Source organism: Calliphora vicina, chromosome 5 (genome assembly GCF_958450345.1).
Source record: "Calliphora vicina chromosome 5, idCalVici1.1, whole genome shotgun sequence".
Lineage (NCBI taxonomy): Eukaryota > Metazoa > Arthropoda > Insecta > Diptera > Calliphoridae > Calliphora > Calliphora vicina.
Window position 1 is genome coordinate 111797999 of NC_088784.1, and position 27657 is coordinate 111825655.

Here is a 27657-nt window from a genome sequence, read left to right on the forward strand (position 1 = left end):
CTTACATTGAGTACAATTTTCAGTGCTGCTATTGATTTGGGCCTTTTGTTTGTTATTTTTCTTTAATTATTGTTACTTTTTTCAAATTCTTTTTAATTTTTACATTACGGTTGGGGAACCGTTATATATAAGAAAATTCAGATTAATAAGTTATTTGTATTATTTATATTTAACACCTTGTTAATTTTTTTCCTATGCTTAGGTATTATTGCTAAGTAATATGTAATTTTGGCCTTGAAGGCTTTGTATTACTTGAATGAATAAAATAAATAAAATAAATAAAAAATAAATAGTATGAAAAGCTATTAATCGAATTTCATTGCACTTTTCATAAAAAAAAAATATTATAATTTTTAATGCTTTCCAAAGTTATTTTTTTTAGTCCGCTATCTTTATAATTATATATGTAATAGTTATAATCAAATTCGAACATTAACGCCCTTATTTAGCAAAACACTTCACCTCACTTTAAAAATATTTGTCATTAATTTTGTTTTACAAGTACATATGTACAATTTTCTTGGACATTTTTCAAAAATGTGAAAGTGATTTACAAAATAATCTTAGTTTTAGATAAAATTAATTTTCGAATAATTTTTTTTTGCTTTTATTACTTTGTTTTATTTAAATTGCAATGGCAATGATATTTGTTTTTATTTTCAAAGTGGTGGCAGTTCTACAAAAACAACAAATGGACTTACTAAATTACAAAAAAAAATTTTGGTAAAAAAAATCGGGCTAAAAAATATTTTTCCGGATTTTGACCCATTGTAGGTCCGACATATTATGGTTTTATATTCGCCGTTGCAAATGTCTTTGAAATATCTGTCATTAGATATCCATATTGGCTATATTAATGACTTTATAATCAAAAATTAAAAAGTAGCGGTTGTTTTGTTTTTTCCTTATAGCACTGCCATTTGTGGACAGATTTTCTCGATTTTAAATAGATACCCAACCGGGTCTATAGCGTATACAAATGTATGAGCCATGTATGTAAGTTATTTCAAGGCTACGGAAAGTTGATTTCAACATATAGACGGACATGGCTATATCGACTCCGCTATCTATAACTCATATACCCTTGCCACTCATGGTGAAGGACATAGAGACGAGACGTAATTGTCAAAAACCTAACTCTTGTAACAACAAAATATATGCTAGTCAATGTATTTTGTTGTTGTATTAGACATATGATTTGTTGTATTTTTGTTTCACAAATCGTGTCTCGTCTCTATGTATAACTCCCTATGGTGAAGGGCAGGGCACACTAAGGTGAAGGGTATAAAAAAGTAATCAGCTGTTTGACTGGCTCCACCTTTTATGAATTTGCCTTTATTAAAAAGCATTCTACTTTTTACGACACCCTGTAGCAGCTGATTTTCTAAATATTGTTTTGATAATGACATTTTTCCAATCAGTCATTTTATAAATTTCTTCCTCGCTGGATGTGTGTTCTTTCGTGTTTACATTATAGTGCAAAATTAAAAAAGCTAAAGTAATAGTGGTACATATTAATTTAATGAATAATAATATACGGCATAACTGTGTCAACTTAAATGTTTACAGTTAGATGATTTAGTTAACAAAAAAATAAATAACAAACCAAATAATAAACAAAATAAAAATAAAAAAAAATTTTTACTTTGATGATGTCATCAATAGTAAAAACAACTTATAGATATTTTTATTGTATTTTGTTTTCTTAGCATATTATTCACATTTTGTATTTGAATTTTAGCTTTCATTGTGGTTATGCCAATATGGAATAAAATATAAAACAATAACAACAAAGAACAAAAATATTTTAATTGTGTTTAACCAAAAATTGAATCTTCAAATGCTGGAATAAAATTAATGAAACTTAATAGTGAATTTAATTAAAAAAGTTGAATAGTTGTGTGGCCTCGTGGCCTTTACCAATAAAAAAACCTTGGTTTTATTATAACTACATACATGGTTGATAGCCCTTTAACAAGGCAATCTAGTTAATCAAATTCAAAATGGTTTTGGAATCGGTTGTTGCCCATTATCTCAATAAATATCTCTTCAATTATGTGGAAAATCTTGACAGTAATCAACTCAAAATAAGCGTTTGGGGAGGTGAGTAAATATTCTTTATACAAATGCACATCTACGCATAGCTATTTATTTATCGAAATAATACAGATAAGAACATTTGCACTTAAATACATACATCGTATAATGAATGATGTACATATGTATGCAGAAATGTATACTTACAAGTACATAACAGAGATTACTTTTTTACTTGCCACAGCAAATTTCGCAATAATATTCATTCTTAAGGCAAATACGATTTTAAAGAACTCCTGTAATAATAGGTTTATTATTGTTTATGTATCTGAGTCGTAGCAAAAAATGTACAACTGTATTAAAATTCAACGAATTAATGTTTTGAACTAATAAAGGCTGGTTCAGATTGATAACATATGTATGTATTTGACATATGGTAGATATATCGTACACCGGTTCCCAATAAAAATATATTTATAATGAGACACAAATTGATGAGCTATAGCTTTAAATTTTAAAAAGTTACATTTCTACTTAAAACAAGTAAGAGTGCTATACTCGGCTATGCCGAATCTTATATACCCTTCACCTTTGTTGTGGATGCATTATTATTTTTTATAATTAGTATATATGTATGTACATTGCCCACTTTCAGCGTACAGCATCCTAAATTTATCAAGAACACAAAAAACAACAACAACGCCAAACGAAACAAAACACCAAAAGAAAAACAAAATACGCAAGGCAATGAAACCAACACACATCCAAACATACGTTTAATTGTATAAAAAACAACAACAACGCCAAAAGAAACAAAATACGCAAAGCATGCACATTCAAACATACGATTTGTTGATTTTTTGTCAAAAAAACCAACACACAACCAAACAAACGTTTAGTTGTATAAAAAACAACAACAACGCCAAAAGAAACAAAAAACTAAAAAAAACCAAATACACAAAGCTTGCACACCCAAGCATACGTTTTGTTGTTTTTTTGTCAAAGCATGCAATACATTGTGTTTTTTGATGAAATTTTCAGAGGTTGTCTCGGATTTTTGCTCATATCTCCGTTATTTATGGACGGATTTTAAATAGCAAAATTCTCGAAAGTATGTCTGACAGAATTGTTGAAGATTTGGATCCCGGAGATATCTGGGGCCTTCAGAAAATTGATTTCAACAGACAGACAGACGGACAGACAGACAGACAGACAGACAGACGGACATGGCTTAATCGACTCCGCTATCTATAAGGATCCAGAATATATATACTTTATAGGGTCGGAAATGAAAAATGTAGAAATTACAAACGGAATGACAAACTTATATATACCCTTCTCACGAAGCTGAAGGGTATAAAAACAAAAAAAAAACTATAAACATCTAATAAATTATTAAAATACAAGCTGTTTTACAAGATTTTTAACAAAATTCATATATTCACCTATACATTAGACCTGCCCTTAAAAATAAATTTTTCTTGTAGGTATAATTTTACTTTTTATTATTTTACCGTTTAGCTATTAAAAAATACCAAAGAACGAATACTAAGGCCAGTATGTTTGCTGAAAAATCTAGGAAAATCCAAACAAAAATATTAAAAGGAACGTGCAATTATGAACGTGCGGAATGAAATATGTACCTACAGTAGCGAGCATAAAAAATGCAACGCTATGCAATGTGATTTTCAACTGTATTGATTTTGCTCAAAAATGTATCCAATTGTCCACATCTGCTGTTTTTATATTCCTATTGATTATAGGCAATTATTTTATGACGTTTTGTCCAATATTTGTTTACGAAAGGATAATTATAAAATTTTTAGTAAAAAAAGTGGTAACATTGTGCGAGCAAAAAAATGCAACTCTAAGAAAATTGACTTGATTTTTAAAATTTTGAAAAAATAGTTATAAAAAATTGCTAAAAACTATAACAATGTTGCATTACCATCATTTTCTATTAATTAATACAAACAAATTCAAGGACATTAAAATTCAAAAGGATAAACATTTTATCCAAAAAACGCCATGCTCCTATTCCGTTATAAAAATTTAGATATAATTAAGAAATTGTATTATAATTAGAGAGCCGAAATAATTTTGATGGCTAGTTTCGAATTGGATTTTATTGAAATAAAACTAAAATGTTAGACATTGAAGTAATCAAGGCTGTGTTACTTGATCCATGGAAGGTGACATCATATATTTGATGCTACCCAAAAGAACACATGTGGACAGTTATGAGCAGGGAAACCAAAATATGCAAATGCATGTTTTTTCTGGTGAGTCTAATGAAGACATGGATAAGATATTTACACGTTTCAGAACTATTTAAGAATTTTGGCATCGATTTGTTAGTGAATATTTTTGCATATTTTACCCTTAAATACATATTTTTGCATATATTTGTTTTAAGAGCATATTTATGTCATATTTTGCGTTTTTAGAGCATATTTTACTGTTTAATAGCATATTTTGAGTTTATCAAAAACAAATTTTGTCTTACTTATTTTTCGCTGTTGTTTTACAGGTTTTTACTTCCTTTGTTTAAAATTCAAAATTGAAAAATAGATGGCTTTTCACCAAAAAAAAAAAAATTTTAAAAACAGAATTTTTTTTTTTTAAATTTAAAATAGCAATTCGAAAATTTTTTTTATCCAAAAAATGAAAAAACTGAAAAAAAATTGTGTTCACCTAAAAAAAAAAAATTTTTTTTTCCAAAAAATTAAAAAACTGAAAAAAAATGTTTATTTTGAAGTATAATTAGGTGAAGGGTATATATGATTCGGCACAGCCGAATATAGCTCTCTAACTTGTTTTAATATAAAATAAGCACTATTTTAATAATAGCTCCATCTAAATATTAAATTTTAGTTCTAATTCAAACTTAACCGTTCTAAGTGTTAAAGAAATATTGTCTTTTAAATTTGCTCCTGTAACATCAGTTGATGTCGAAAGAAGGTTTTCTATGTATAAAAATGTTTTCAGATCCAATAGACAACGATTTTTATTTGAAAATTTAAGTAAATTTTTTTTGGTTAATTATGTAAAAGTTTGTTTTTTTAAGAGCATATTTTTTAAATTTTAAGAGCATATTTTAAAGTTTTTACTGCATATTTAAAGCGCCTAAAACGCTTTTTTTAGAGCATATTTCCGGTTTCCCTGGTTATGAGTATTGCAACCTCCAAAAGATGATTTAATGATGCAAATATAATAAGGAGTAACCAATCCAATAAACAATATATTATTTACAAAAATAGGAAGGAGGAAGGAAGGAGGTCCTTTAACCTTAAAATAGTGCAGTTGTATGATATGGAAGGTCAATTAACGTAAATTGAATTTATTCGAGTCTGATAGACAGATATAGTTACTCAAGCCGTCTGGTCAGACATATTCCCTTAAATATTAAATTAAAATATTATAAAATTGCTATAGCTTAGTAATCACGTAAGCTGAAGATAGGATTCTATGAAATTAAATGTGTAAAGTCATGTTTCATAAGACTTATAAATAAATTTTAACAAACAATTTTACAATTTTTTATTATTTTTTCAAAATAGTGAAATAAATAAACACTTTGGCTTTAATTCCATGTGTAATTTCATTACAATCATTAAAACCATTACTTTAAATACTAATATTAAAACTAATATTAAAGTTTTGCCATCCTCTTCGATTTTGTGAAAGTTTATAAGAAATATGTTATGAATTGTTTACAAAATCCTCGGAAATTTTACGCTATTAAATTCTTAAAGCTCTATCCTTATGGAATTCATATTTTATATCTTTTACAAAATATTGTAAAATTTTCTATAAAATAAATCAAAGTTTTTAAAAATGATTTTAACGTTTTTCAAAAATATGTTACAATGAGCTTTAGAAAAATTATATTTCATTAAATCAAGTTAATCGTCTTACAGAAACCTTTTTTGTCAAAATATCGAAAAGTTAAAGAAAACCGAAATCGGCCGAGTTTAAAAAGATGAAAAAATCGGTTTCAGTTTTGGATACTCTACTATTGATGTATTTAAAAATCATAATATTAATTAACCTGAGTATGGACAGCGACATATGATACAGTTTTTAAATGAATGTTACCATTCTTTATTGGAAGATTTCCAAATATTGATTAGAGGGTTACTCTCCTCGCATACTTCATCAGAAGATATTAGGTGTGTTCGCGTACTTTCCAGTCAAAAATATCCAGTAACTTTATTTTAGAGAGTAAAAATAAATTACTCTCAATCTGAAAAATAACAAAAAAAAAAAATACGCGAACAACAATTTGTAAAAATTACTTAAACTGGCATGTGATAAATCTTATATAGCCTTCACAAAATATACTACATACTTTAAAATTATTTTTTTTAAGTAAATAAAATTTAAAATTTTTTTTTTATAATTTTTAATAAATTTATTTTTTTTTTAACTTTTAGGTGAAAGATATTTTATGGCAAAAAAAAATAATTTTTAATTTTTTTTTCAAATATTTTTTATAAATTTTCTTATTTATTAGTGAAAAAATATTATAAAAATATAAACCATAGAATAAACGCATGGAACGGAAGGAGAGAGTAAAAAATTACTTTTTTTCATGATACAAAAATACATGCAATACATTCTCATGAATTAGGTTTTTGACAACAGACTTAGGTTTTTGGCTCTCAGTTACCTATCTAGTTGTTGTCTATGATATAAACTGTTACTGGGATCTATCTTGGTTTCGGTTAAAATCGTACACGAAACTCTGCTATAAACAGCAAATAAATTATTAAAATATAAATTGTTTCGATGATCTTGATTTACAAAATTTTTAACAAAATATGTACATATGACCCGCCCTTAAAAATATATTTTTCTTTTCATAAAGAACTAAAGAACTGAATACAAATTAGAACGAACTAGAGACAGTTTAAGCATTGTTCGAGTGAGAAAATACAGAGTATTTAATAAAATAATTCCTAAATATCGTAATGAAATAGAGTGAGCTAAAAATTGATACTGATAGTTAAGTTTATATGACTTTTAACAACATGTTCAAAACAAAATTTATTAAAATGCACGCTATTTCGCTGATCATGATTTACACAATTTGAGTTTTATACATATGTATGTATATACAAAATACCGAAGTACATTAGACCCGCCGTTATAAATAAATGTATCTTGTCTGATGCAATTTTGCTTTTCAGTATTTAAAATTAATTATAGAAAGCGTAAGACAATCGGATTATAGCAACCAGTGCCGGAATGCGCTTAAATGAAGCTAAATAAAGCCTACTAAACTTAGCTACTTCCACTTATCTTTTCTGTAGTTATTACGTAACTGATGGATTAGTAATTACAGTAATTAGTTCATTCTTAATTTTATTGAATGGCTTTAGACAATTTCGTGTTACCTTTTTTAAACCTTTATAATATCTAAAGTGATTTATCCCCAGTAACACGAAGTCTGGTTATGTATTAACTAATAGTTAAACTGACAGTTTTCATACAAAAATATTTTTAACCGACAGTATAACTATTAGTTAGGCCATAACCATGCTTCGTGTTAATGGGGGTTAAAAGTTTAGTACCACAGTTAAAAACTTTCAAAATAAAACATTTATTTTACATACGTTTTGTTTATACATTTTTAATTAATTTTCAAGAGTTTTTTCACAAATATTTAAGGAAATACATGTTCCTAGCTTTTATAAGGATATTCTGATTATGTTAATAAATGTTTGCAATGTTACTTTATTATAAATTTAGAATTTTTTTTTATAAACAATTATGTTCGTGCTTAAATATTTATATTCGTTAATCATGCACCTACCTACTACTCTTTAAGCACAATACCGATTTAAAGTTGTATGAGGTCATACACACTCTATTTAAAATATATTATATGAACATTCATATGTACATACATATGTATATTTTTTTTTATTTTGATGGGTTTCATCATGCTCTATTTTACATACATATAGTAAATAGTAACATGATATATAAAAGTTATTTTATGATTTCACTGTTAATGTTTTGTTCTTACTACTGTTTTGCAATTATGTATAACATACAAGAGCACAAATACTAAGGTGAGTTTTATAGTCTACTTAAAATGTAGGGTGAAAAAATATTGAAATGAAATATGTTCGATAGCTATTAACTAATCAAGTTTGTCCAAAAAATTTCTCTTATTAAGAAAAACGAGAAGTGAAAAGGAGGCAATCTATTAAAAATTTTTCGAGTTTTACTATTTCAATTCCTTGGATGGGTTGTGAATCTAATCCATCCAGGGACACACTCAAATACACACAAAAAATTTCATCGAAATCGGCCCAGCCGTTAAGGAGGAGTTTAGTTACTAACACACGTACAGAAGAAATATACAGTGGTGGCCACCAATTTAAGACAAATACTTGAATTTTTTTCATCAACTGAATTTTAAGTACGATAGAGCCAAAATAAAAGGACCTCTAAGGGTATGAAATTTATTATTAATGTTTCTAGTTTCTGAAAAATGTTTGGAAAAATCGGTAAAACATATATGGACAAATATATGTGGAAATACGTTGACCCACCTCAGCGAACATCCGCTGTTAATAACATGATATGACCGAAACTAATGGAACTAAAAATACGAAATTTGGTCCTAATATTTTATTATAATAAAAATATAATGATATAAATGTGAGAAAATATGTTTATTTAAAAAAAAAAATGTTTTGGTCAAGTTGTAGAAAAATTTAATGTGTTCGTGGTGAATATGTATGAATTGACACAGTCGAATAAAACACACTTGTGTGTTAAAACAGTCCTCATGCATACATCTTTGTGGAAATATTTGAAAAAATAATTGAAAATCACTTGGAATTTAGCAAACAATTTTTGTCTTAAATTCCTGGCCACCACTGTATATAACTTTTTTACATTTTTCGCAAATATCAAAATGGCCCTAGCATAGTCGAATAGACAGACCATTTGAAAGTTATTTAAAAAATGCTATTACTTATTCGTGGTTGTCAAAAAAGTTCACCCACAAAACGCGGTGGTAAAGTTTGAAGATCATTTTTTTTATGACAAAAACGAAAATATGTAGTTTTTATTAACAATATATCAAACTGGCTCGAATCCATATTTAAAAAATATGCTGTATCGGGAAATAATTCGCTTTTTTACTATAAAACAAGCAAGAGAGCTATATTCGGCTGTGCCGAATCTTATATACCTACCCTTCACCAAATTATACTTAAAAATATATTTTTTTTTAAATATTTTTATTTAAACAAAATAAAATTTTTTTTTTAATGTTTTAAAATTTTGTTTCCAAATTGTTTTTTATTTTTTTTTTAAAAAAGTTTTCTCAAAATTTTTTTTTATATTTCTTTAATTATTTTTTTTGGAAAAAGAATTTATGAAAAAAAAAAATTTTTTGATGAAAAAAAAATTCGGGTTAAAAAATATTGTTTTTCGATTTTGACCCATTGTATGTCCAACTTACTTTGGTCTTATATACGTCGTTGCAAAGGTCTTTGAAATATCTATCATTAGATATCCATATTGTCTATATTAATGACTTAGTAATCCAGATATAGGTCAAAAATCGAGGTTGTAATAGTTTTTTCCTTATATCTCAGCCATTTGTGGACCGATTTTCTCGATTTTAAATAGCGACCGAGCCGAACGAATTTCGGTGATACTGATGTATGAATCGTGTATGTAAGTTATTTGGGGGCTTCGGAAAGTTGATTTCAACACACAGACGGACATGGCTATATCGATTCCGCTATCTATAACGATCCAGAATATATATACTTTATGGGGTCGCAAATGAAAAATATGGAAATTACAAACGGAATGACAAACTAATATGCATAAGCTAGCTTAAGGTAATGTCAAAACCGAACGAAAAGTCTGCCAAATGCTTAAGGAAATTCAAAGAAACTTTTAGGTGGCTATAATGTACTTACGTGCATCCAAAACTATTTAGCCCCATTTGAACATTTATGTGCAACTTGCAATTAAAAAAATTCGTATTTCTTATTATTTTATCAAAATATATAAATTTTCATCATCCTTTTCATTTATTTCTTTATTTTCTTTGTATAAAATAAATAAACAGCTGATTCCGTACGGAATGTGCGACCAGCTTCGCACTTTGCTTAAGCAAATAAAATTCGACGAAACTTGACGAAACTCTCTTAAGTACATTATAGTTTGTCACATACGTTTTATATGTATTCGCACATTTGCTTAAGCTGACTTAAGCTAGTGTATGCATATTATAGTTGGGCCTTTATATATACCCTTGCCACTCATGGTGAAGGGTATAAAAAAGTAATACAAATTTGTGAAAATTATGACTTTAAAAACTCGATTTTGTGGGTGAGGTTTTTATTCCAAAATGACCCAAAAAAAATGTTATCGTAAATAACACAACATTTGCCATCGGGTGGTGCTAGGGCCAAAAATAGTTTATAGCCCTATTTTACATATTTTTTTTTTTAGTTTTTGTAAAAATATTAATGATAACTCAAATTACTGTACTTTATCTTATAAATTGTTATATTCTTGTTATACCCTTCACCATGAGTGGAAAGGGTATATGTATATAAGTTTGTCATTCCGTTTGTAATTTCTACATTTTTCATTTGCGACCCCACAAAGTATATATATTCTGAATCGTTATAGATAGCGGAGTCGATATAGCGATGTCCGTCTGTCCGTCTGTGTGTTGAAATCAACTTTCTGAAGCCCCCAAATAACTTACATACACGAATGATACATCAATATCTCCGAAATTCTTCCGGCTCGGTTGCTATTTAAAATCGAGAAAATGGGTCCACAAATGGCTGAGATATAATGACAAAACCAGGACAACCTCGATTTTTGACCTATTTTTGACCCATATCTGGATTACTAAATCATTATTATAAACAATATGGATATCTAATGATAGATATTTCAAAGACCTGTGCAACGACGTATATAAGACAATAGTAAGTTGAACCTACAATGGGCCAAAATCGGAAAAAATATTTTTTAACCCGAATGTTTCGATAAATATTAAAAAAAAAATTTAAAAACTAAAAAAAAAATTTTTTAAAATTAAAAAAAAAAAAAATTTAAAAAACAATTTCGAAAAAACAACTGGAAAAAAAATTTCAATTTTGTTTACCTAAAAATATTTAAAATTTGTATTTTAAAGTATAATTTGCTGAAGGGTATATAAGATTCGGCACAGCCGAATATAGCTCTCTTACTTGTTTTTTTTTTAAATAAAATGGTTTAAAGATGAATATAATAAACACAATTATTTACATAAGCGGATAAATTTGTCAGTCCCTTAGGTGTCCGCTTATGAGTACTGTATAAGCAAAAAAACGACGTCTACCTCGACGTCTATATCTATATTACTAATTCAGTCATTAACATATACAATACGGATATATAATGATAGACATTTCAAAGACCTTTTGAGATAGGCCGTCATAGAAATTCGAACAAACAACGTTTTAACTTAATTTTTTTTACAAAATTTTATTTTACCTCAAATTTTTTTACCAAGTAAATATTTTTGTTTAACAAAACAATGTTTTTTAACTAAAATTGATTTCAATCTTTATCTAAAGTGTACTTTTGTGAAGGGTTTTTGTTTATTTTACTTCATCACAAAACTCAATTTGAAAATATATCAACAACAAAAAATATTTCATTTTCTTATGGTAAAATTATAAATAATAAAACATAAAAGATTCTTAGAAATAATAATTTCTCAATAATAAGATTCGGCACCGAATAAAGCTCTATTACTTGTTCATAGCCTGATCCTCAACACTGCACGATATGAGAATTTTATGATATATTACACTGATACCAAACCCAACTCGACTGGACGACCTATTTATTATCACACTTACTTTTACATTTTACAATAAAATAAGGATTTTAAACTTCATAGCTTTCAATTAAATTAAAATGTAAAAATTTGATTTTAAAACCACATAACTTGGAATCCGCATAAATATGGTAATAAAAAGCAAATTGAGTGTTCGCTACGTCACATAATTATTAGTTTAACTTTAATAAAACAAATAAAAAGTTTTAACCACAGAATGTAAATTTATAAACCCCCTTTATAATTTGTTGGTTTTTAAAGGGAATTTTTGTGACCTTCTAGGTAAAATATATTTGTGGTATAACTTCAGAATGTTATTTGAAAAAACTAAAATAGAAAACACCCAATTCTGTTTTCAAAAGCCTCTTGTTTCTGGGTGGAAAAAAGGCTTGTTAAAATAATTTTTAGTTTTTCTCCCACTGCGGTTCTGTGAAACATTTTAGAAGATCTATAACTTTCAGGAAAATTCTATTGGCAACATTATGTCATTAATGCTGTTAAACTCCGTTTAAATTTAAACTACGGTATTTATCCCGGGAATTCCCGGTACAAATTTCCCGGGAATTTTGCCAATTTTTCACTACCCGATTCCCGGGAATTAAAACTGACGAAAATACATAGAAAACAAGTTAGAACTCTTTTTTTTCACCAAAAAACAGTGAAAAGTTTTTTATAGTTTTTTTCTTATATCTCGGCAATAATAGACAGCTTATTATTATTTATTTGGGATTTTTCGTATGAAAATTTAAAAATTGAATTCATTATTTATAGAATTTATTTCCTATGGAATCATTCTAATTTCTTTAAATTTCTTCTTCAAATCCATAACAAAATAGCTTCATAAATTTATTAATTGATTAAATTTTTCATCAATTCAAATCTAGTACAAAATGGCTTAAGACAATTTTGTAAGTTATTTGATTTAACAAAAATTTAATCTTTCAATGTTTGAATAAAATCTGTTATTAATTAACTTTGAAATTAATTCAGTTTAGAGAAAGGCTTTGGAATGAATCTAAAAAATTAAATATTAGGAATGGATTTATGGAATGAAAGGCTGACATTCTTTAATTACGGATTAAGATTTTAGTGAATTAAGCTCAAATTTTATTAATTAATACGAAGCTCTGATATTTAATAATTATAACACTAAGTATTCCTAATTTAAAGTATCATTATATATTTCAGGAATAGCCGGGTACCCGGGAATGTAGAAAAAAATTTCCCCATTCCCGGGAATCAAAAAAGGTCGAGCAATTAAAAACACTAATTTAATCTGATTAATATTATTTCGTATCAATATAATATGTTTTTAACATAGGAATATTATAAAAGAAAATAATTTTAACCCATTTTTAAAATACGTATGTATTGAGTTTTGAATACTTCATGTGTTTCAAAAATAAATCTGATGACTAACATTTTTAGCACCAACAGTTCATTCTTAATGCAATTGAAATGTGATTTCACAACTTTAAAAAAAAACTTGTAGTTTTTCCTTGTATACATTTGAGTGTTTTGTTGATATGGAAGCAATTGAAAGGCATTAAATTGATAACGCCTTAAATTGATACAAGCCGGTATTGTTGAGTATTAATATTGATTATTAAAATTACGCAGACTAAAAAGTGACCCTATGCGATTTCTAAAGGCAATTGATATCAAAAAAGTTAGATTGTTTTACACAAATTATTTGATTTTTTTAAGATAATGAAGATCCTAAAATCTATCCATCGATTACAATTTAAAAGTTTCGGTTTGTTAGAGATTGGGCTGAATAATAGATTCGGTTTTGAAAAAAAGTATTTAAGTTAAACAAATCTAAACATAAGCAAATGGATTTATGATGTGAATCGAAAATATATTTTTAAAGAGACACATTTTGCGTTGTATCTCCTATCAAAATAATAACAAGTATCAGTAAATGGTACATAGATAAATAAAGGGTGACAAATTAACTTTGTCTTGGATGTGTCTAGTGTTTTGATTGCTAATTTGGTAAAACAAATTTGTTATTTAAATAATTCTGTTCCATCTTTTGCATATTATACATGATGCAATACAATAGCAATAAAAGCATAAATTTCTTTATCGTTACATTTAGGTGATATTGTTTTAAATAACTTGAGAATACGTGAAAATGCTTTGGACGATTTAGATTTACCAGTTCAATTAGTATACGGTCACTTGGGTAAATTTGTATTGCAAATACCATGGAAATCGATATACAGTCAACCCGTTGTGGCACAAATCGAAGATTTATTTTTGCTGGTATCACCTAAGCAAAGTGTGGCTTATGATGCAGAGAAAGAGCAAAAACTTGAATTGGAACAAAAGCAAATTGCTTTAAAGGCCATTGATGAAGCGTTCCAGAAAGAATTAGAAAAAGGTATATTATCATTAACATCTATTATCTCGTTTGTAGCATGAATACATACTTTTTGTTTTTAAAATATAGACGAAAATAAGGCAGATCCATCGTATGTTGAAAAATTAGTCGCTCGTACAATTAACAATATTCAAGTGAAAATCGCCAATGTTCATATCAGATACGAGGACAATTCGAAAGCAGGACGACCCTATGCTTTCGGTATAACACTGAATAATTTTGAAATCTTCACAACGGACGCCAATTGGCAAAAGTGTTTCGTTGATGGCGTTATACGTCATGTTTTTAAGCTGGCAAGTCTGGATTGTTTGTCCGTATATATGAACTGTAATGCTGATACATACGGCACCAGGTCCGAAAACGAAATAAAGGAACTATTCCGAAGTAATATAGCTAGCAAAACAAAAAGTCCATCACAATATTCCTTTTGTAAGTAGCAGCGGAGAATAGTTATGATTTAAAGACTTTAATTAAACTGCGTTAAAAATTTTCAGTATTGGGACCCATATCTTCTGTGGCGAAATTGCTATTAAATTCCGATCCTAACAGAGATAGTCCTCCATTTACCATACCAAAGACGGATCTAACTCTAGAAATGGAAAAACTAAATATTGGCGTGACCAGCACACAGTTTCAACTTATTGTTGGCTTATTGGATGATATGAATCAGTTCCAATTGGCAGTGCCATATCGTAAATATAGACCTTATAACAAGAGTAAGTGCTTTATAGGTATATTCAAGCAGATGTATAAATACAATTAACAATTGATAATAATTTTAGGCTACAAAGGTAATGCCAAGATCTGGTGGAAATTTGCGATATTCTCCGTCTTGGAAGAACAAGTTCGTAAAAAGAATAAATCATGGACATGGGAGCATATGAAAGAGCATCGAGAATTGTGTAAAACATATGCCGAAGCTCACAAAGAACGTTGTGTCAGCAAGAAACCATCGGCTACAGTTGAAGCAACCTGTACAATAGCAGAACAAAAATTAGATCTCTTTAATTTGATTCTTATACGCAAGCGAGTCCAACTTGAAGTTGATCGCTTGCGACAAGGAGAAGAATTGAAAAAAGAAGCAATTGCTAAATCTTCTTGGTTTGGTGGCTGGTTCGGCCGGGGCAAGAAGAATGAAGATGAACGGACTGATTTAGAACTTAGCATACAAGCTGCCATGACACCTGAAGAGAAACGTAAACTTCATAAGGCCATTGGTTATGAGGATAACATGGCACCTTTGGAGTTGCCGGATCACTATGAGGCCATGCATATGAAATTCACTTTAAAAGCTTTAGAAATTGGACTCTATGATGATTCGGAATTATGCAAAACATATGGTCAAGGCACAGTCGACTGGCATTCTTTGCAGACATTAATGCTGATTAAACTTAATATGACAACATGTACTGTTAAGCAGCGCCCTGCAGCAAGCGCTATTAAGTAATGAAACAAACTGTTTGGTTTACAAAGAAATTCATTAATTTATGTAAACGTTTATTTTATTTTGTTTTGTTTGTAGTGTCTGTGTGGGTATGAAGGAATTAGCATTGACTGGACTGGAGCAGGAAGGCATTGCACCAACGATTATTAAATCTAAAATATCTGATGAAAACAATCTGTTGGATATATTCTTCGAAACGAATCCTTTGGATAAACAATGTGACCAGCGCATTAAAGTAACAGCTCGTCCTTTAGAGATTGTCTACGATGCGGAGACGATTTTGAAACTCATGGGCGTTTTTGTGCCACAGCAACAAGTAAATCTTTCCGAATTGGAAGGAGCTGCTACTCTTAAAATATCTGATTTTAAAGAACGTTCTGCCACCGGAATGCAATATATGATAGAGAGTCATGCTATTGTTGAGCTCGATGTAACGTTAATGCCAAACATTTTAATATTGCCACAGGGTGGTAAATATAGACCTGGCGAACAATCATTGGTAGTTATAGGCTTGGGTGAATTTAGAATATCATCAGCTCCACACAGAAACAAATCGAAGGACGTTGTGGCCATGCACCAAGGAGGCAAGGATCACGATGAAATACTGCAGATGATAATGGAAAAGGCATACGACCGTTATAATGTCTCAATAGAAAATATTCAGGTTCTTTTTTACATCTACAAACAAAAAAATATGAAATATAAACAAGTTTTTTTTCTTTCAGATTATGGTTTCTAAACCAGAGGACGATTGGGAGTTGTGCATGAGAAAATTGATTGTATCGGACATGCATTTGTTGCGCCCAACGTCGGTTCTTGTTGATGCTGAATTATGTGTGGTTGATGATGATCCCCGTTTGCCAAAGACAAAAATCAATATTCTTCTTCCATCAATCAATTTAAATTTGACTGAAGATCGAGTATTTGAAGCCTTAAAAGTGGCAATGAGCATTCCACTGCCCGAACAAGAAAAACCAACCGAGCAACCAAAAACGAATCTTTTGAAGAGTGCTAGCCAATCGACACTTATGCGTTCAATACCACAGTTTTTAAACCAAGATGAACGTCGAAAAACATTGTCTGCAACAGCAGCTACCTCATTAACACCCGAAGTTGTGCAGTATACTAGTCTTGAAGTACACTTTGCTTTAAAAGAGTTCAGTATTGCCTTGGTCAGGACATCCTTCGATGTGGATTCTCCTTTAAGCGATGACTCAGTGGAGTTCAATACTCCATCACAGCACTCGGAAGAGTCCGAATTTATGGACACGCAAAGCTCTGTCAGCCTATCAAATCAGGATTCTCAAAAACTGTTAGCCTTTCAGGTTCTGCAATTGGAAGTGTACATGGCCCAGCGAACATTTGAAATGGTGGCACAAGCTAAGTATGTCGACATGTTCATTTATTTTGAATGCCCTTCACCATTAGTGGCAAGGGTATATATTTTTCATTTGCGCAAATAAAGTATATATGTATAGTCTGGATCTTTATAGAAATAACTTAAATATATGATTCATACATCAATATATCCGCTATAGTCCCGCTTAGGTTGCTATACAAGATAGAGATACATATAAGCAACTACTACTCGATTTTTTATCTGGAGTCAAAGTCATAGAAATTCGGACCGACAATCGGGAAAAATGTATTTTAACCCAAATTTTATTTTACAATAATACATTTTTTTGTTCACAAAAAACCTTTTTTTTAATAAGAACATTTTTTCAACAAATTTTTTATTTTTCACCAAACTAATTTTTTACCAAACATAATTTCCACCGAACATGATTTCAAACTTTATCTGAAAGTGATTTGGTGGTAGGATTCGGCACAGCCGAATATAGCTCTCTTACAATTTGCGCATGTAATGGGAGATTTTTACAGAGTGATCGTAATACATAATTACATTGTATGTTAAACTTAACATTGATGTACATTCCTAAAATTTAGAGCGTAAACATTTCAAATGAACTTATTTTATGATTTATCATCTTCTGTTAGACTTGGAGCAATCAGTCTCACATCTTATGAAACTCGAGCCAAAAAGGAGGAAGAACTTGTTGTCATCGAAACTCCAGGTTTTACTACAGCTGGAAAATCTCTACTTAATGTTACCTTTACTGCAGTGGATAAATCGACGCCAGATTTCATTACCAAATACAAATCCATTGAACAATTGGCACGCATCAACTTTGCCACCTTAAACGTTATATTGCACCAGGAGAACCTGCTGCACATAATGGAAATAGCCAATCAACTACAGCGTAAGGTAGAAAAGATAACAGCTTCTTCAAAACCGCTAGAAATTGTCCAGAATAGAGATCGCATGGCCTCGGCAGCCGCTTCAGATGGATTTGTAGACCGTCTCGCACGTATTGCAGAAGAAGCAGAAATAACACTTGAGAGGAAGACTTCGATCGCTACCTCTACTGCCTCACCCAATCTGGCAGTGGGACGGAGAAGCCGGAAAAATGCTCAGAATGTTGTTGAAAGCATTAAAATGAAAATCGAAGCCAATTTGGACCAAGTCGGTTTGGAATTGACATGTAAAAAACGTTCCATAGCTTCGATGAAAGTAAACCACCTGTATGCTGGCGTAGTTTTGAAAACTTCATATACCGAAGTTCAAATAGGTCTGAAAGATATTCTAATTAACGACATGAATCCGCTCAACATTCACTCGAACATCTTATCCATTGTCGGCAAGGATGCGCTCAAGTGCGATGTTGTCTTGTACAATCTTGATGAGACGCGCAATTACAATTCTGACGACATGAAAATCAATGTCGAAATTGGTTGTATGAAGATTGTTTTTGTAAATTGGTTTGTCAATTCGGTATTAAGTTTTATGAATAATTTCCAAGCCGCCCAACAGGCTATAGCCAATGCCGGCGCCATGGCAGCAGATGCTGCCAAACAAAACGCAGTTGCCGTTTATGAGAAAGCCACTCGTATGAAATTGAATGTTAAGGTTGTTTTGTTTCCTATATCTTATTGTTCGATAGATTTAAAATACTTGATTTTTTAATTTTAGATAAAAGCACCTGTTATTATAGTCCCCATAGATTCTAAAAGTCTCGAAGCTGTGGCTTTAGATTTAGGTCAACTTACATTGAGTAACGTCATTACGGACATATCAGCTACAGGAAGTGACAAGGGTCCTGCCGTTATGGATGAAATCAAACTGATACTTAAGGACATGAGATTGGCTCGAGTAAATATTTTAGAAGAATCTCACACACATCAAAACCAATCGCTGGATTTAGAGTCTCTAGATGTTGTAGATTCGAATTTTGGTTTCAAATCGAAAGTCAACATTTTAGATCCAACCAGTTTTACACTTGTAGTGAAGCGCAACTTATCGTTCTCGTGGTACAAAAATGTCCCTGAAATGGATATATCGGGCAGACTTCGGTGTATAGATCTAAATCTCTTCATGGATGACTACGCTTTGATAATGTCGATATTGAGTCGCAACATGAAAGAAGGAATAAACGAATTTCCCACTGTTATGGCAGAGCCACCACAAAAGCCTCGCATATCTCCACCAAAAACACCTATAGATAGCCCTGCTAAAAAGGCTGGCGACCAATTCTTAGAAAAATTACGTACAAAGGTAACGCAACAGGAGAAGATCAGCGAACAATTTAAATTCAATATACAATTGGACGGTGTTGTACTCAATCTAATGACGGATGTCAATGAAGGACTAGCTCGCTTTGGTTTATATGTAATATCATTGAAAGGAACCAAACTTATGGATGAGACATTGACCACAAACATTGTTCTTTGCAATATGCAATTGGATGATACACGACCGAGTAACACAAGTGAAATCACCAAATATCTCTGTCGAAAAGATTGGTTTGTATCAGAATCGGAAAAACAGGCTCAAACCTCAGAATCTGCTTTAGAGTCGAGCGAAAGAAATGCTAAAGACTCGCAGTATATGTTGGACATTACAGCTGTGCTTAAAGAAAATGACACGGTGGCCAATGTACGAATTTCTAGTTTTGATTTGATATTATGTGTCGATTTCCTTTTAAAATTGGCCGAGTTCTTTAAAACACCCGATGTAGATGAGTCCATAGAAATTGAAAAGGAAAAGCCCGCAGAATTCATACAATCTACCCAGCAACAGTCTACACAATTGAAAAGTATTGCCACCGTGGCAAGTAAGTTTTGCAATTTTATTTCAAATTATCGAATGTTTCTAAAATATTTTGTTTCTTGCTTTTGCAGCAATGGCCCGTGAAGCTAAAGAAGCTAACGAGGTGGTTAGTAAAATGAATTTAACACTGGTTATCGATGAACCCGATATTATTCTAGTAGAGACACTAAAAGATATGAATACCAGTTCCATCATATTTAATGTAAGCATACTCCAACCACATTTATCCAAATCCAATAGAGTTTTTTTTTAATAATGAAAATTTAATCTGTGTAGATGCAAGCAAAACTTATATATCGAGCTATAGGCGCAAAACAACTTATTAATGGCAACATTGATGGTTTGAAAATGTATATGTGTTCATTTATGCCTGAAAGGCGAGAAGCTACAAGACATTACATTCTGCATCCATGCGTTATAAATCTGCACGGTTCAACGCCTGAGGAAGATGGAATGCACATAAGTTTGAAAACAAGCGAAATTATTATCAATATTTCTCCAGCAACCCTGGAATTATTCAACAAAGCCATGCAGACAATAAATACCGCTGAAACTGATGAAACCAAGATGTTGGAAACTAAAAATTACAACGATATTTGGACACCAAAGAAATTTAATGAACAAGATTACTGGTTCCTCAAAGCAGGTAATTTACAAAATATTCGAATTTTTCTTACTTACCTAATTAATCTATTTTATTAATTGTATCGATATTATACAGAGCCAGCTGAAGACGCCTTAATGGCATTGGATGCACAACAAACGGTAAGTACTTGTGGCAGTGCCAAGACGGAACGTTGTGTCATAGAAATACCAAGCATTATGCTGGTTCTAGAAGCGGGCATTGGATATTACACAACACCTTTAATATCCATGGACACCTGTTTGAACGCCATTGCCAACGACTGGAGCAGCAATTTAAGTGTAAATGGTTCGTTAACTCTCACCATGAACTATTATAACCAGTCATTGGCTGTGTGGGAACCCGTTATAGAGCAAAACGAGCACATTGCCAGAGATGGTGAACGTATATTTTCGCCATGGGAGTTGAATTTTAATCTTGGAATTGAGAAAAACCCTTCAGAATTCGAAGAGAATAAAGTTGATCAAACTACAACAATTAAAATACATTCGGAGGAAAATTTGGAAATGACTGTCAGCAAAACTTTCCTAGATTTAATCGGTACACTGGGCGAGGCTTTCGGCCAGGCTATGGATCCTAATGGTCTAATGAAACCCGATGTCATTGCCCCATATGTGATTGAAAATGACACAGGTTTCGATATCAACTTGAGTTTTACCTCTGGAATCTTTACATTACATGAATGTCATATACCGAACACAAGTGGAGCCAGTTCACTTAACGGCTCCATAGTCTTTAAGAATGATGTATCTTGCAATGTCACTCCCGATTCGATTAAGTGTTGCACTTTATCTCCTGGCTGTAAAGCTTATTTACAAACTAAAAACTTGGCCACCATTCAGAATCCAGATGAAGAGGAATACAATATTTATGTTTCGGTAAGAAGTTACTACATGCAAACATTGTTCCAGGGTAATAACTTAAATTCAATTTATAGGTGGGACACATACAAAAGCAACTAGTCTTACCTGTTTCCAAGTCAGACAAACGTTACTTTTCTTTGTTCCGTGACACTAATCAAGATCCCTGGGGAATTGTCTCTGAAGTTAACTCCGAATACGGCACTACCTCCATCAACATACACAGTGTGGTTAATGTATGTATGATGATGATATCATTTGTCTATAATATCTTCATTATTATTTTTCCTTTCGTTTCTTTTCGTAGATACAAAATCATTTTACCACATCCATTAAAGTTTTGCGTATGAAGCCCAAGACTAAGGAAATGGTACTTGTAGGTATCGTTGAACCTGGTAAAGTTTACCATGTACCCCTACATGCCATCTACTCGGAGGGCAAGTATTTACATTTTGCAATTGAGGTAAAGTACTTTGAGACCAAGTCCATGCTGGAAAATTAAATAATTTAAGTTTTGTTGTGTCTTAAATAGGATTATCATACTTCAGTTCAGGGTATCAAATGGGATGACTGTCCTACGGATATGAATTATATGCGCCACATTCAATGTGATCCCATTGAGACATTTGAACCCTTCTTTATAAATGTTAGTCGCGAAAAGACCGAAATTTACCATGAACACTCAAATAAATTTAAATTATTGAGTGCCTATTACACTTTGCATTTACGACCACCAGTTTATCTGCGCAATGCTTTACCTATCAATATAACAGTATCAGTGGCTGGGTGTTCAGTGCGTGAGACAGTGTCAAATTTGGCTGTGCAGACAGAAGAATCATTTACATCGTCTCCGGAAACTGATACAGATAGCAAGAAACCTCTACACCAAAGTGATCATTCTTTCGTAAAAGAAGACTTACTGGATTATGGTGAGAAGGATATTGAAGCCGGCAGTGTTTTACATTTGCCCACAGTTAAATTAGCTGGACGTAGCAAAGACTCAAAAAGCTATTTAGTCGTAAGGGTAAGTTTCTCTTTGCAGATATTCGTTTGTGATTGCATTTTCTAATTTTAAAGCTTTTTACGTATTTAAACATTTTAGATGATACAATATTTAGAACGTGATTGGTCATGTACTACAGAAATTTCAGAGAACCATCCAGATGTTACTAATTGGAAATTTAACTCTTATGATTCAGATGCTAAAATGAGCATGGATTTGTGTGTAAAGTATGTTTTTTTCAAATCAAACCATTCATCACATGCATATGTGTAGATAGATGTGTAAACAATTGATTTTATGTGTTAATAGGTTTGAAGATCGTAATGGAAGTCTGCTAATAACTCTATTTTCGCCATTCTGGCTGATAAATAAAACCGGTGAAATGTTAAGCTATAAAACGGATAGTGAAACTGTAGAAGTGTTGTACCATCCACCTGAATATAATGGACCAATACTGTTTTCGTTGCGCGACAAGTATCTGTTTGATAAAAAGAGCTGTTCAATTAGAGTTGAAAACGGCGAATGGAGTAACAAAATACCTTTGGATGTAGCTGGTTCAACCGGTTCGGTTTGCTGTAAGGCCAGTGAAAAAATCTATCAGGTACGAACTACATAGACTCTTCTGCTTGATTTTAATTTGTTTCATTTATTTTGATATGTATATTTATGTTTTTATTTTTGTTTTATGTGTAAAGATTGGTGTCCACAATCATTTAACGCAAAATTCGTTAACGAAACAAATTACGTTTATTCCCTATTACACAATAACCAACAAATGTAGTTACGTTATTGAAGTTCAAGAGAGTTCCCGGCCTGGTGATCCCTGGACTAAGGTATATTCTTGTTTGTGCTCTTTTTAAACAAATTTTATTAATTAATATTTTATTATGATTTTCTAGTTATTGCCTAACGGTTGTTTCCCGTTGTGGCCTAAGAATGATTCTGATCACATGATGGTGGCAAAAGTCGATGGTCAACGTACCGTACCTTTCAAATATTCTGAGCCCATTTGTAATTTACTACAACTCAATACGAACAAGGTAAAAACTTGTAATGATTTATTTGTTAAATTGATGGAAATTAATTATTGTTTGCTGGTTTCTAGAATGGTGGTATAAATGTTGATGTACAAACTACGGAGGGCGGTATCTATATAACATTTACTGAGTATAACTCAGGCGATGCTCCTGGCCTACTTATTAACCACAGTAAAAAACCGATTTATTACCACGAAAAGGGTGTGGGAAACAAAATCGTTTTGCAGCAGCGTCAACAAGTTCTTTACACTTGGTGCAATCCAGCCGGAGAAAGAGTGTTGGTATTTGGCGATAATGCTCTGGAAAGCGACTTGAGACGTGATGGTATAGGTAGTATGAAGTAAGTAGCACGCACATTTACAAAAAAGGCTCGCTTAAATAATTCTTTAATTTGATATCACAATCATAGTTTGGAGGATAATTCAAAAGTGTATTGGGTATCATTTTTGGATGGTCTACAGAGGGTGATATTATTCACAGAATGTGAAGAGATTGTTACCAAGTCTGAAACCTCAAATGCACTGCAGAGTATAACACAATCGATTGAAGTGAAAATACATGGCATTGGTTTATCATTGATTAACAATGAGACCGGTGTGGATATCTTGTATTTGGGCGTAACAAGCTCAGGTAGGTTTCTTCTTCTTTTATTTATATTTTATTATTATTGTAATGTACCTATTCATTGATGTAGGTGTTATTTGGGAATACAAAAAGGAGTCGAAAAAGCGTTTTAAGCAATTAAGTTTACACGACACAGCATTGATGGAAGCTCTTTATCAACAGTATTTAGTAGAAAAAGGTGTTCATGGCGATACAGACAAATGCTATATGCTGGAGGGAAAACATCAGGTATGTTTAATGTCCAGTTTCTCAATGCAGTTTATTTCCACGGTTATTTTTTTGTATTTTAGATTAATTTTGATAGTTTAAAAATGATTAAGAACAATGTACCACGTGATATTAAACGTTATTTCCAACCCGGCGTGTGGATTGCTCTAAATTCATCGCCTTTCCAATCACAAGTCCATGCTAAAATCAATCGCATCCAATTGGACAATCAGCTTACCGACTGCATATTCCCCGTCGTCTTGGCACCTATACCTCCTCCGAAAACACTGGCCAAAACTATACATTTTAAGCCCATCATTGAAGTCAGTATTGTTGAGAGAGTTGTGCCGCATTCGAATGTGAAGCAATACAAATATGCCAAGATGCTAATGCAGGAATTCCATTTCAAAGTGGATCTTGTGTTCCTGATGGCTATCGCTGAACTTTTCACAAACACAGTAGACGATGAACGAGAGGCTAAACTCTTCAAAGGTGATGTTGATACTATTGAACGGCCTCTATCCGATTTAGTGCAGATACAATCTCAGCAACAACAAAAGAATTTCTACGACAACTTGCATCTGGGTCCAATGAAAGTTCATGTCAGTTTCTCTATGGCCGGTGTTGATACTTCAGTTCTTCCTGGCATCCTTTCGAAGTTAGTCCAAGGCGTCGGTGTAACACTAACCGATGTAAACGATGTCGTAATTCGTTTGGCTTTCTTCGAAAGAGAATATCGTTTCTTTACCCAAGAACAGCTGATCTCTGAAATTACTTCGCATTACACAGGGCAAGCGTTAAAACAGATCTATGTCCTAGTATTGGGCTTGGATGTTTTGGGTAATCCTTACGGCTTGGTTATTGGAATTAAAAAAGGCGTTGAAGATTTGTTCTATGAACCATTTCAAGTAAGTAAAACGTGAAAAAATTTTAAAAACTGAAGAAATTATCCATTTTAAAATAAATTGGTTTGTTTTATGATGTTTCCCAAAATATGTCGCGTCTAGGGATAACCTTTGTGACCGTTCATATTGACCATTCAATAACTCGCAATCTAGTACGATTATTGGAAATACAAGTAACAATCTATCTTAAATCAAGTAAATTTTTAAATATTTGAAATTACTTTAAAAACAATTAAAATGAAAATCCCATTTTTGTCTTTGGAGAAATGTAAATTTGCAAAAAAAAAGTTTTTTTCTCAAAATATTTTTTGGAAATATTATAAAACTAACCAAGGTTTATTTTGATTGCGTAACATCTACATACGAAGTGAGCCGCTTTACTATATATTATTAATATAAAATTATATTTTCTATAGGGAGCTATACAGGGACCTGGAGAGTTTGCAGAAGGTTTAGTTTTAGGAGTAAAGTCATTGGTTGGTCACACAGTTGGTGGTGCAGCTGGTGCAGTATCCAAGTAAGTATATATGAATTTGGCGGTTTAATATTGTTTTTGTTTAGTATTGAAATCTTATTTAAGAATTTTTCAAGCTATTTGCAACAAATCAATCTTATTTAGACATTTGAAATAAATCGGTATCAAATTATACACTTAATTGTAAAAGTTCGCAGGAGTACCAAGTATCTACCGTTACGTTTTTATAGCAAAATCTATTTTAACTCAATTGCACAGACATTTTTTTCATTTCAATCGATTCCGGATATTTTAATACAATTTTACCGTTGTTTTCGGATTCTGTTATTAAACACATTTTGAGATTTAAATTAAAACAATGTATTTTGATTTTATTATTAAGGATAACCGGAGCTATGGGCAAAGGATTAGCTGTTCTAACTTTTGACGAAGATTATCAGAAGAAACGTCGACAAAATATGAATGCTAAACCGAAGACTTTCCAAGAAGGAATGGCACGTAGTGGCAAAGGCTTAGTAATGGTAAGCGGAAAGTAAGAGTGTTGATAAAATGGCACAAGTGTGATGTTTTGTGATTTTGTTATTTTTATAGGGTTTTGTGGATGGTGTTACTGGCTGTGTAACAAAACCTATTTCTGGAGCAAAAGAAGAAGGTGTTGAAGGCTTCTTTAAAGGCCTCGGCAAAGGAACTATAGGCTTGGTAACAAGGCCTACTGCTGGCATTGTTGACTTTGCCCATGGTACCTTTGATTCGGTCAAACGTGCCACTGAACTACAAAGCGAAACAAGACGCCTAAGACCGCCACGCTTTATACACGAAGACAAGATCTTGAGAGCCTACTGTTTGGACGAAGCTAAAGGCAATCAACTACTTAAGTATGTATATTTGGAATAATTTAAATTGAAATTAGAACGACTAGAATGCATTACGTTCATTACTAATTGCAGAGAAATCGACAAAGGGAAATATGCCGGCACAGATAACTTTGTTCATTGTGAGGAAATTATAACCAAACAGGAATATGTAGTTGTTTCGAATCATCGTATTATTTATGTAACCCGTAATGATATGTTTGGTTCATGGAGTGTAAGAAAACCATAAATACATATAAAAATGTACATATTTATTCTCTTTTATATATTTCAGATTCAATGGACATATTTGTGGTCCGAAATGGAACGAGTTAGCAGTACAGAACGTGGAATTGAAATTCTTTTAAAGAAGGAAGGAAAAAAAGTGTTGGGTCTATTTAATTCCAGCGAACAACAGCATAAACTTATTATGATGCCCTTAAGAAAACGCCGTGAAATACTGCTTGAAGCGATAGAATCTCATCGTAATATTTCGTAAAATAAAACGTTAAACGGTAAATGCGCACAAGGAGAAAGTGTATTTAAAATACGAAACTACAACATATGCCTATATATACGATATTTCTTTTTTTTATTATTTATACCACTTTGATTTGAATTGAATTCTCTTTTTTGTTAATTTTCACAATCATATTAACTATTTTAATTTTGATCTGCTTCCGAAAAACGAATGTATTATTTTATTGTTATAAACGTATCGATTTCAGATTCGGATTCATATTTATATTATTCAATTTATTTAATTTTGAAATATTTGCTTTAATGCGAACAACAACTTTTTTACTGATATATTTTTGTGATAAAACATCAATAATCATGCTTAAAAGCAACAATAATAGCTAAGCAGAAACAATAACATTTAAATATGTATTTCTATGTAACTATTAATTGAATAACAGAATAATTTCATTTTTTTATTGATGTTCAATGTTTATAAATACAAATAAATATTTTATTTTTAACTTGAAGTACATACAGAAATATTTTACACGCGATATTAACAAAAGAAACGCATAACGAAAAATAAATGTTATACTTAAATATTGTAAACAATAATCAATAATCGTTTTATCAATTGGTTGCCATCAACAGTCAACGGAGAATCTA

The 27657-nt window shown here is 31.3% G+C and overlaps 1 protein-coding gene across 2 annotated transcripts; it reads left to right on the forward strand.

Annotated features, from left to right (window-relative positions):
• The first annotated feature begins 1458 nt into the window (after positions 1-1458).
• Positions 1459-27613, forward strand: Vps13 (vacuolar protein sorting 13C). Of its 2 annotated transcripts, XM_065511289.1 has the most exons (29): positions 1459-1498; positions 1742-2103; positions 14025-14309; positions 14379-14738; positions 14804-15025; positions 15092-15752; positions 15832-16417; positions 16479-17137; positions 17755-18724; positions 18788-19928; positions 19996-20126; positions 20201-20570; positions 20646-21445; positions 21505-21663; positions 21735-21890; positions 21960-22451; positions 22530-22657; positions 22740-23031; positions 23126-23263; positions 23330-23470; positions 23536-23807; positions 23877-24097; positions 24162-24319; positions 24382-25206; positions 25620-25720; positions 26061-26199; positions 26270-26553; positions 26626-26764; positions 26825-27613. In XM_065511289.1, exons 2-29 carry the CDS (start codon positions 2004-2006, stop codon positions 27026-27028), a joined length of 10134 nt encoding a protein of 3377 aa, XP_065367361.1. In that variant the 5' UTR covers positions 1459-1498; positions 1742-2003; the 3' UTR covers positions 27029-27613. The 2 variants fall into 2 exon arrangements, with proteins under 2 accessions (XP_065367361.1, XP_065367360.1); XM_065511288.1 differs by lacking the exon at positions 1459-1498 and having other exon boundaries at positions 1740-2103.
• The last annotated feature ends 44 nt before the right edge of the window (positions 27614-27657 follow it).

Coding starts and splice junctions, on each gene's coding strand:
- Vps13 (XM_065511289.1), top strand. CDS start 2,004: ATGGTTTTGGAATCGGTTGTTGCCCATTATCTCAATAAATATCTCTTC. Junction 14,739..14,803: donor TCCATCACAATATTCCTTTT/GTAAGTAGCAGC, acceptor AAAAATTTTCAG/TATTGGGACCCATATCTTCT. Junction 21,891..21,959: donor ATTTACATTTTGCAATTGAG/GTAAAGTACTTT, acceptor TGTCTTAAATAG/GATTATCATACTTCAGTTCA.